The sequence below is a fragment of the Rhinolophus sinicus genome, chromosome 5 (genome assembly GCF_057876585.1).
Source record: "Rhinolophus sinicus isolate RSI-liver-muscle chromosome 5, RSI-T2T, whole genome shotgun sequence".
In the NCBI taxonomy this organism is placed as follows: domain Eukaryota; kingdom Metazoa; phylum Chordata; class Mammalia; order Chiroptera; family Rhinolophidae; genus Rhinolophus; species Rhinolophus sinicus.
Genome location: NC_142505.1, coordinates 17,878,735 through 17,890,824, shown reverse-complemented (window position 1 = coordinate 17,890,824; position 12,090 = coordinate 17,878,735). Strand labels below are relative to the sequence as shown.

The following is a 12,090-nucleotide window of genomic DNA, read 5'->3' as shown; positions in this document are numbered from 1 at the left end:
GAGAAATGCTAGCGCCTCCGTGTTGGAACCGGGGTCTCACAAAATGGGCTCCCTCATCCCCTTCCCCAGCCCAGAAAAACACAGCCCGAGTGTCATAAACTTCACTTTGCACAACCCGTACCTTTCGAGCTTTTTTCCAAACATTTCCTTCAGAGGGTGACGGGATGGTCACCCTCATCCATCTCGACCAGGAACCCTAAATATCTCCCCACTCCTATCTCCGGCCAGGAGCCGCCACCTCGGCTCCACGGATCCCCGGGATGCAGCCACTGCGTGCTCCTGGAGGCGTCTCGCTCTCAAAGCCCAGCGATTAAGTTGGTTCCTCACATTGTTCCCGACAGGAGGGGCAGGAAATAACGCCGGGCTGGGGTGGCGGCCACAGCGGGCGGGGGAGAAGCTCGGGCGGTCTCCTGGAAAGTCCTGACGGCCTTGCATCGATCTCGGGTCTAAGGTCCGGTCGGGTCGGAGTTCCCGCCGCGCTTTCTCGCTAGCGACTCACCACCCCACCCCCTGCCTCGGTCGCAGCTCAGAGACCTCATTCCTGGAGGCCTTGGTATCCCTAAGGGCCCCTCACGCCGCGGCGGCCGTCAGGTGGAAGGAGACAGGTCAGCAGCGGCTGCCCGCCCAAGGGAGGCGGAGCCTGACGGAGGCCGGGGCTCCGCAGGGGGGCAGCAGGCGGCCGGGACCCCGCACCCCCTCCTCCGCGCAGCCCGCCCGGCGACCCTGGGCGCTAATCGGCACTGCCTCGGTCTCATCTGTCCCGGGCAACAGGTGAGGAGGCTGCCCGTCCGCGGCTCCTCTGCGGGACCGTCCCACCCCCGCGCGCCTCGCGCCCGCCCCTCTCCACGCCCCCTCCCCTCCTCCCGGCCTCCCCCGCCTGCCTCGGCCGTCCGGCGGCCTCCCCTCTCCCGGTCTCCTCCTCCTCTTCGGCCCTAGGGCCGCCCTAGAGCCCGCGCTCGGAAAAGCGGGGGCTGCCGTGCACCACAGGACACGCGCCGCGACAGGTCCGGCCCAGGGAGGCGCCCCGTGCGCGCCTCCCTCCCTGCTCCAGCCGCGCTCCCCTCCCCCTCACCAGGGTCCCCGGGGCTCAGGGCCGCGCGTCCACCCCGGGACGCGCTGGAGGTCCCCGAGGAGGTGCCAGCCTGGCCGAGGCGCGACGATGGAGGAGCCGCAGCGCGCCCACCCGCGGACCGTCACCACCACCACCAGCTCCTTCGCAGAGAACTTCTCCACCAGTAGCAGCAGCTTCGCCTACGACCGGGAGTTCCTCCGCACCGTGCCCGGACTGCTCATCGTGGCGGAGATCGTGAGTGCCTACCCGGCAGGGCGCGGGGAGGCGGGGGCGCGGAGGGACCCCCGCGCGTGCTTTTGGGCTCGGAGCCAACTCACATCCGCTGACGTGCTTCAAAGGAACCCTATTTGCGCAGCCTCTCCCTTCTTCCCAAAGTGCCAAACTCAGAGCACTTCTCTGAATGAGGTCCAAACACGTTGGGATCTCTGGGGTAAGAGGGTCTCGACCCTGGGGATGTCTGTTAGGGGAGAAACCCAACTTGCTGGGGGCCCTGTCCGTGGTTGCCGCGTATCCTAGGAGCAGGATGCTTGGTGGGCATGGCGTTTGTGTTAATGAGTGTCATGAACACCTGGTGCCACCCTTACCTAATCTCCACGTGAATGGCCTGCTCCCTAAAGCAAAGCTTTCCAAAGATCAAAAGACAAGAGAGGATTTGTTCCTTTTCGTAATTATCTTCCTGGTGAATCAGGAAACATGTACCGAATAAAATCTAAGGGTCTCCACCTCTGAGGTTCAAATGGACTCCTGCCTGGTGGTGTGGCACGTCCTGGTTTAGGCTCAGAATATGCCTGGGGAGGAAGCCAGGCAGGTGCTTTCTCCTCTTCATAGGAGGACAGGGAAGCTGAGAGGTCAAGTGATTTCCAGAGAATCCCCAGCCAGTCCTTCATGTCTGAGAAAGTGGTGGCCACTGTTTTAGTGAGTCTTCATCATGTACCAGGAGCTCATCAAGCCCTTTCAATGCCTTTGTGCCCTCATGTAATCCACACAACAACCCTACCGTGTGAAGGTGAGTTTAATTATTATCCCACTTTACATGTGAAGAAACTGAGGGATAGAGAGAGGAAGTAAGTCACACCTGGAGGTGGTGGAGCTGGGATTCAAACCCAGGCCTGACTCTCTGCAGGCCTGCTCTTAACTGCTAATGGCATCACTTCTAACTGACTTAACTGGTGCCTCTTCCACCATATCTCATATGCTTTTCCTTTAAACATTTGTGAAAAGGAAATCAGGCACATAGCCGGGTAGAGAATGGAGATGGTGCAAAGGTGACTGAAGACTCTGAGAAATCTTGAGTGAAACCTGTGCACATGAAGTAGCTTACTTGCTCCTCCGGAGTCTCAGACCCCACCCCAGACCTACCGATTCATCCCAGGTAGTTCCAGTGCAGGTGAAGTTTGACAAATGTTGGCTTCGCACCTCCCCCAGCCGGTTCCCTCTGCTGGTATTGAGGACTTCAGAAGACCCCATAAAAAGCTGAGAGATAAGAATCACCTTGCAGGGCCTGGCTTATAGGAATTCAACAAATATTTGCAGTGTGAATGAAGGAGTTGCCAGGCTCCCCTGCCCCATCAGCAAACAGAAGCTGAAATGACACAGATGGAGCTTCTACCCTGCGGTAGATTTCAACCAGGGATAAAGGAAAAGGCCTCTAGTTTTCTGATTTATGATCCATATGTTCCGTGTTCCACGCTTTTTCAGAAAATAGAAAAGTGAAGGAAAAATGTAAACGGCCCACAATCCCATCACTAGAAATAACCACTGTTGATATATTGGCATGTATCCTTTTAGATTTAAATTTTTTGAAAAACATGGGGGAAAATGTCAGAAAAATTACCCTTATTACTCCTATAACTGAGTTTTTATTTTTGACAGAGCTATGTATGCACATGTTTATAGAGTCCTATAGGCAGAAATATAAGTCCCTCACCACCTCCATACCTAGAAGTACCTACATTCAAGTCTCTTAGAGCTCTAAATAATGTGCTGCTAATGCTGTTTCTTGATAATTTTTTTTTTCCCAATTGTAGGTGCTATCCATTAGCTTCCTTCCTACTCTGAAAGATGAGGCTTGGGCTGTCTTGGACCACCTCTTCCCCACCCCCATTATAGCCTTCCTGCCTCCCACTATATTTTTGAGTAGATCAGTATCAAGTGTTGACCTTAGGACATTGAGCCACTGAGTAGTCTATGAGCTCTTTTCCTTTCCTGCCTAATTTCATGTTTTCCCTGGAGTTAGGAATTCTCTCTTTTTCCATATTTTAGTTCTCCAGATATTTAGTCACTAGTTTTACCTTAATTGTCTAAATCTGTCAGGAAAACTGAGAGACATCAGGTATTCTATTAAGGTCATCCTCATGACCCACCGTCTGTGGGATCCTCTTACCTGCTTCTACCTGGCCTGCTTTCACTTGGGCACCTCTGATGGCCCAGGGTCCTGCACCATCACTCTGGAGATTCTCTGCCTCCCTCTCCTCGGTGGGATCCCCTGCTTACCAGTGTCCTCCCTGTCTTGCCTTCCTCTGGGAGAACACACAGCCTCTAATAGTCTAGGAAGAAAGGATGCGTGTGTAAATTGAGATTTGCATCTTTCAAAATGTCTTGATTCAACTACTACACATAATTAACAGTTTGGGTAAAGAATGTTAGATTAGAAATTGTTTTTCTTCCGAATTTTTAAAGTATTCCTCTATTGTCTTAGAGTTATTCTGACTGTTTTTAAAAAATATATGTTGCAATTCTTCTTTTTAATTTTTAAATTTTTAACTTCTTTTTAGGAGTTTATTTGAGCCAAAACTGATGACAGTTATCAGGAAGCAACATACCAAATGCCATATTTATTCCATTTCTTGAACCTTTTTCTTCTGGAAGCCTATCAAATCATCTTTTTTCTGTAATATCACAGTGATGTGCCTTCATATGAGTCCATTTGCTTCCATTATACTGGGGACTTGGTATGTTCTCTCGATCAGGAAACTTACCTGTTTTCAAGGTGATTTTAAAATTTTTTATTTTTGTCTTTGCATTTTTCTCAATTTTTTTCTGAAACTCCTTTTATACTTTTTCTTTTTCTATGCATGTATTTTCTTATAATTTTTTTCTTGGATTTGTAACCTGTTGTGTTCACTTACCATACCATGAGCATTTTTTCAGGGTCTGGGATCTCTCGCTTTGTTACAGTTTTCTGTCACAAAGAAGTACTGTTTTGATTTCCTCAGTTTTCTATTTTAAAACTAGCATGTTCCTAGGTTTTACTAGCCTGTGCTGTAGCAATCTTACTTGTTTGTCCCTCTTTCCCCATTTGTCCAGTGATTTTTATAAGGCAAAGTGCCTTAAAGTAGAATTGTGGCAAAGGGTGCACAAATTTAAGTGTTTTGTTACATATTCAGAAATTATCTTTTCCCACAGTTGTACTGGTTTAAACTGTCATCAGTAGTGTGAGCCTATTAAACTAAAAAAAAACAAACAAAAAAACAAACAAAAAAAATCTTTTAAATTAGAAGAACTCTTAAAATTAAAAATGTTAAGGTTCACCTTAAATGATGTACTATGTTTTATTGATTCTAAGATACTTTTTTGTTCATATTTTAATATCTGAATCAGGATGCAGCTTACAACGGTTGTTTTCTTGGATGTAATGGAATATGGTACCACTGATTCTTATCTGGGGGTGGAGGGAAAGGCAAGTTTCAAACTATTGCTGTCCCAGCCCTGAGATTAAGTTAGACCCACCCCCAGAAGAATGTTACTTTTCTGCCTTGAAAAAAAGAAAATACTGAGACAGATTTACTAAGAACCTGACTTCCTGCTTGAACCTAGGGGAAATGAAATAATAGAGAACAGAACACAATTGTTTCCCCAAATTTGTTGTCAAAATCCTTTGTGCTGGCTTTCTCACCGGGGCGAGCGGTAGTAGGTCACCTACTAAAAACACTCTCGGCCTTGCCAATGTAATATCGTGTTGAAACCAAATTGTAGTCGTTTCCTTCCTTTTAAAGTTTTATAACAAGCTAGAAGCACTCCAGTACTTGACCTGTGACTTGTAGGGTGCTATGATCTCATAACCAGCATGAGTACTTGAAGAATAAAAAAACGATATATCCAAAGCTGCGTTAACTGCACCCTTCCTGTTAACTGTTATTGGTGATTTGGAAATGAATTACAGCATCCCTGTGATAATGCTAGATCACCTTTCATCTACTTACTGTCATGAGCAAACTTAGCTGGGGAAGGACGAACAGGGTTTACCGAGAACTGGAATCTAAATATTCTATTTGTTGAGTTCTTTTTTAGAAAGGGTGAACATAGTTTCCATTTCACAAAAACAATATCTAGCCTTTGTAGAAAAATTAGAAAAATGCGGGTAAGAAAAAGAATGTAATTCTAGCCCCCACAGCGGTTGCTAACAGGCGTGTTACAACTCCATGTCTGGGAGTGGGTAGGATTTTTTTTTTTTTTCAATTCGTTGTTGTAATGCCTGGAGTTTCTCCTGGTGTTTCGTGCCGGAGGGGCCAGGGATGCTAAATGTCTTGAAGTGCATGGGACAGTCCCCAACAATGAAGAATGGCGTCACCAGTTGCCAGCAGCACTGTTGTTAAGAAACTCTGAAGCACCATTTACCCGTTGGAATAAACCATTCCAGAATGTCCCAAGTGGTTATATGTTCTTTGTCTGTAATTTTTTAAAATGCAGTCACTTGCAAACTACTTTTTGCTTACACCTTTTTTTTTTTTCCACTGCTATGGCCATTTCTGCTGGATATCTTCCTTTTGTTCCTGAGATCTGCTGTCCACCCTCTGTCACCCATGCATACACTGTCTCAGGGGCTTCCCTCTGATGTCCCACTGGATTCATTCAAAAGTGACACCCACAGGAGGCTATAGGGTGAGAGGAGAGCAGGGTCTGGGTATTCATTCCCCAGGATTCCTCCCTGGTGGGCATCAGCAGAGTGCATGTGTCATCCATGGAAGGTGGGCTATCTGGCAGCCCTCTCCACACAGCTATTTCCTCTGGCTCTGATAACTGTACACTCCCACGTGCTTACTATTGCCAGGTACTGCGCTATCACTTGGGTCTTCCAACACCCTGTTTTATAAATAACACCTTTATTAAACTCCACTCAGGTCACCGAGTCTGAATGTGCCTTGTTTCCTGCTGAGACCTGATAAATTACCTTTCTTCGTCAATGATTAATTTCTTATAACATTCTTAATAGCCACATAGTATTCCATAAACATCCAGCCTCCTACTGTTCATGTTTCTTTCTTTCCTTTAACTATGTTGTAACAAACATCCTTGAAACTAAATCTTTCTGGATGTTCTTTAATGTTTTCTAAGGATGAGTACTTAGAATTGAATAGAAGGTATATGAATATTCTTAAAAGTCAAGTTTGAGGTGTATTGAGGTATACAGTAAAATTCACCCCATTTAGGATAGAGTTTGGGCATATGCATTTTTTAAAGCAGCTTTATTGAGATATTCATATTATAAAATTGATCTTTTTGAAGTGTACAATGCAGTGATTTTTAGGATATTCACAGCGCTATACAACTATCCCCGCTATCTAAGTTCAGAACATTTTTGTCCCCTCAAAGAGAAACCCTATACCCCTTAGCAGCCCCTCCCCATTCTTCCCTTCCCTCGGCAGTTGGTAACCACTACTTGGCTTTCTGTCTCTATCGACTTATCAATTCTGGACATTTCACGTAAATAGAATCCTACCACATGTGACCCTTTCTGTCTTCTTTCACTTAGCATGATGTTTTCAAGGGTCATCCTTGCTATACCGTGTATCAGTACTCTTTTCCTTTTACTGGCAAATAATACTCCATTGCAATATATATCTATATATATCTATATCTGTCTATATCTATATCGATCGATCAATATAGATATAGATATATTTGATGGACATTTGGGTTGTTTCCACATTTTGACTATTATGAGTAATGCTGCTGTGAACCTTCACATACAAATTGATGTGGACATATGTTTTTAATTCTCTTGGACATTTACCTAGGAATGGAATGGCTGGGTCATATGGTAACTCCTTGTTTAATATTTTGAGACACTACTAGCCTGTTTCCGAAGTGCTTATCCTACTTTGCAATCTCATCAGCCATATGAGGGTTCCAGTTTTTCTATATCCTCACTAAGATTTGTTATTGTCTGTCTTTCTGATCCTGGTTATCCTACAGGGTGTGAAGGGGTATCTCATTTTGGTTTGGTTTGTATTTCTGTCACGATTAGCAATTCTTCATGTGCTTGTTGGTCATTTGTGTATCTTCTTTGGAGAAATGTCTATTCAAATCTTTTGCCATTGTAAAGTTACATTAATTTCTTTTATTGTTGAGTTGTAAGCGTTCTCTATATATTCTGAATACAAGTCCTTTATCAGACAGATGATTTGTAAATATTTTTCTTCCATTCTGTGCGTTGTCTTTTCATTTTATATAATGGTATCCTTTGAAGTGCAAAGGTTCTTAATTTGATAAAGTCCAATTTAATGTATTTTTTTCTTTTTTTGCTTGTGCTTTTGATATCTAAGAAGACTTTGCCTAATCCAAGGTCACAATATTTACTCATATATTTTCTCTAAAAGTTGTATAGTTTTATGTCTTACATTTAGGTCTATGATTCATTTTGAGTTAATTTTTGTATGTAGTGTAAGGTAGGGGTCTAAATTCATTCTTTTCCATATAGATATCTAATTGTCCCAGCACCATTTGTTGAAAAGACTATTTTTCTTCCATCGAATTGTATTGGCACCCTTTTCGAAAATCAAATAACCAGAAATATAAGGATTTATTTCTGGGTTCCCAGTTCTATTCCATTGGCCTGTATATCTGTCCTTACGCCAATACCAAACTGTATTGATTACTGTAACTTTGTAGAAAGTTTTGAAATCAGAAGTGTGAGTCCACCAAATTTGTTCCTCTTTTTTCAGAATTATTTTGGCTATTCTAAGTCCCTATGAGTTTGAGTCCATATGAATTTTAGTATCAGTTTGTCAACTTTTGGAAAAGAATGGCAGCTGGGATTGTATTGAATCTGTAGATCAATTTGGGAAGCACTGCCATCTTAACAAAATTAAGTTTTTTAATTTATAAACATGGGATGGCTTTCGATCTATGTAGGTTCTCTCTAATTTCATTCAACAGTGTTTCATAGTTTTCAGCATACATGTCTTACATTTCTTTTGTAAATTTTATTCCTAAGTATTTTATTCTTTTTGATGCCATTGTAAGTGGAATTATTTCCTTAATTTCACTTTTGGATTGTTCATTGTTAGATCATAGAAATCTAATGAGTTCTGTATCTTTGACCTTGTATCCTAAAACTTTGCTGACCTCATTTATTAGTTCTTATGGGTGTGTGTACGTGCGCCCGTGCACTTTGGCATATGTGTTTTGAAGACTTCTCGTGCCAACGTGTACAGAAAGGTTTATACAAATTTGCCTTCCCTTTACTGGTGTTTCAGTGTGTAACAAGGTTTGTTTCTACAAATACACAAGCTTTCTTTTAATATTTGCCAATTTTATCGTGGGAGACATTCAAAGTCATAAAAAACCTGTTTGGCATAGGTACACACTAGTAAGAAAGAACATCAGCTAATATTCAGGGGAGCCCTGGACATGTGAAAAAGAGCAAATTGTTTTTATTTGTCATTCTGCGATTATTAAAGTTGAATATTTTAAGTATGCTTATTGGCCATTTATTTCTTATTTTGGTAACTACCTGTTTTTTCCTCTACCCATTTGAAAAAATGGGGCTCTTTCTTTCTTTAAAAAATATTTTAGAGGTATAAACGGAGAGAAAACTTTAATGAAGTTTACCTCCCGGGAGGGAAATAATATTGGTTTGGGGAATGTGTTTGAATAGGGATGTTTGTATTTTAACTCTTTCTATTTTTATATGGTTTAAGTGTTTTTCTAATGAGAATCATTTATGCATTCATGTAATTAAAGAAGCTTACAGCAAATCAATGTGTTCATTCTAAAAATAAATTTCAAATAGAGTGAAAACTGTCTCTGTTAACCTACCTCCTTCACTCCATCCCACCTTCCCTGATGTACTTAACCTTTCACATTTCTCCCAGCCTTTTCTTCTGTACATGTGCAAATACACACATAGCATAAGACATACACATACATGAAGGAGCATTATATATATATTCTGCAACTTTTTTCATTCAATAATATCTTGATTTTTTTGTTGATTCCTATGTTTACCATATATGATAGGTATTAATTTTCTCATCTGTCACTTGTTATTAGCATCATTCATGACATTTTTCATCAAAATAAGTTTCTAATTTGCATAAAATCTAAACTGTTAGCCTTCTGGGGTTTACTTTGCTAAAGCATGGCTTCAAACCTCAGGATTATACAAATATTTGAAAATATAGGAGAAATTTTTTAGTGTTAAGAATATTTACCATCATAAATTATTTTTTTGTGTTTAAGAATATAATTTCACTTTTTTCCCCAAATGGATATCTAGTTATCTCACCATTAATCATGTCATATTCACTTATATGTATAACTATTTCTTGACCCTCTTCTGTTCTATTCCTGAGTTAATTCCAGATCCTTTTAATTATTATAGCTTTATCATGCATTTAAAAATCCAATAGGGTAAGTCATACAAATTTTTCTTTATTTGCTATTCTTGTATACTACACTAACATAGGTGACTTTCGGAATCAATGCTCCTTAAACCCCTTTACATCTTTGACATTGCATTAAGTTTATGCAATTTGAGGAGATGTCCTTATGATACTGAATTTTATCACCTAGGAATATTGAATCTCTGTATTTAGGTAATTTTATGCTCTTGAAGTCTTAAGTTTTTCCAGATGATTCTTATGTAAAATATCAATTTTAGAATATTTTCATCATCCCAAAAAGAAACTCCATACCCATTAGCAATCATTCTTAATTTCTTAACAACCTCTCCCCTCTAGCCCTTGGCAACCACTAACCTACATTCTCTCAAAAATTTGCCTATTTGGGACATTTCATATAAATGGATCCTACAATATGTGGCCTTTTGTGACTAGCTGCTTTTACTTAGCATAATGTTTTCAAGGTTCATCCATGTTGTAGCATTTATCAGTACTTTTTAATTGTCAAATAATTACTTGGCAATAAAATAATAATAAATGTGGCTATACCACATTTTATCTATCCACTCATGAGTTTATGGACATTTGGGTTGATTCCACCTTTTACCTATTGTTAGTAATGTCACTAAGAACATTCATGTACAGGTTTTTTGTGTGGACATAAATTTTCATTTATCTTGGATGCATTCATAGGAGTGGAATTGCTGGATCATGTAATAACTGTGGGTTTAACCACTGGAGAAATTGCCGCACTGTTTTCCAGAGTGCATGTACCTTTTTACAATCCCTGGACTACTTTTTTGAAAAATGGTTTTGTGGACGGAAAAGGAGCCACATGTTAAACCTGGCAAGCTCAGGAGACTGAAAATAATCACCTAGGATGGCGTGAACATAAAAAATTATAACTAAGGTGGGCCATGGCTGGAAGTCACATCTTTGGCCTGTAGCTTCCTTGACAAAGGTCAATCTTTACCTTAAGTGAGCCTATCTGTTGTCTTTTTACATGTAAGATAATATACCCTTGGAATGTCAGAGTAATCCCTTTTTCCAGACCCCCCAGGGGGCAGAACGCACCACACCAGAGCAGGAAACTACAAAATCCCTCATTGTTATCTTGTTCCCCAAATACCATCTCTATGTGCTGTAAAATGCTATTGATTATCTTGTATCCACCAATGGGAAAGAAGTGTGTGTCTCTCTATTTTGCTTTTTATCCAATCCCAGAGATTTCCCTGCTTTGCTTCCTTCCACCCCCATAATCTACAACCAATGGATTTCATGTAACCCTCCTCCTTTCATTCTAATGTATAAATAAGATGCAAAACGGCCATTTTCCGGAGCATTTTCTCAATCCCTTGAGACTGCTTCCCGGTAGTTGTCATCCGCTTGGCTCAAATAAATTCTTACAAGCTTTCTCTTAGGCTGGATGTTATTTCGTCGACAGTTTTTTAGGAATCATTTCTTGACAATTGTCCTAAGCTTCCCACCCATATTACCAAACAACTATTTAGACTTCATTACACATTTAAATTTTTTCATTCTATTATTTTTTGTGTGTCATTTAATTTTTTTATTTTTCAGTTTCAAGGTACCTCCTGGAGTAATTATTTTAGAAAGGTTTTGAAGGTAGTAAACTTTTTGAATCCTTGCACATCTAGAAACATCTTTCTTTTAACCATACTTGAGTAATAAAAAAAAATTGTGAATTTTAAAATTTATTTTCATTAATTCTTTGAAGATATTGCTTCATTGTCTTCTAGCATCCAGTGTTGTTTAATAAGAGACTAGTTGGTAGGTAGACCCTAGGCAGGCCTGGTACATTTGGGATTGTGCATTACGTTCACTGTGACCTTGCATGAGTGATGCCTTGTGTGTTATATTATCCATGAGAATGTGACAAAAAAATTGTAGGTGGAATGTTGTTGTTATATTGGAGTGAAAAGGGTTGTGAAAGGCAATTTTGCAACCACATCAGGTAATTCTACTGGAGTTTCCGGTTGATGTGATTAAGAGTAAAAGAAGATTATTGAGCCCTCACTTGGAGTTTCTGATTCCTGATGGGATCTCTTCCTGAGTAGGCAGAATGTCCTCATCTCTGCATGGGAGTAATCTAGAAGACCTAAAGCTCCTGTCTCAGGATTGCTGTAGCCTGATGTCCCCTGGTGTTCCCTGATGAGAATATGTCCTTTGCATTGATTGTAGTAAACTGTAACCTTTGTAATATTTAAGTCCTTATTTATTTGTAATATTTAAGTCCTTTGTAATATTAAAGGCTTGTTTTCACTAGGCTTCAAACCCACTCCTCTATGGGAATTAGGTTCTCCTTTCCTGTTAAGTAATCAAAGGTTTTGGTGGTGTTTTTGTTTTTTATCTCTCTACAAGCTTTTGGAATTT

General features: G+C 41.1%; 1 protein-coding gene across 1 annotated transcript in view; it reads left to right on the top strand.

Moving 5' to 3' along the window:
- The first annotated feature begins 638 nt into the window (after positions 1–638).
- CMTM8 (CKLF like MARVEL transmembrane domain containing 8) overlaps positions 639–12,090 on the top strand; it is a 73,337-nt gene continuing 61,885 nt past the window's right edge. The window contains exons 1-2 of the mRNA XM_019727742.3: positions 639–771; positions 1,076–1,306. Coding sequence (XP_019583301.1) covers positions 1,160–1,306 — 147 coding nt within the window. The 5' untranslated portion in view covers positions 639–771; positions 1,076–1,159. The remainder of the gene's footprint in view (positions 772–1,075; positions 1,307–12,090) is intronic.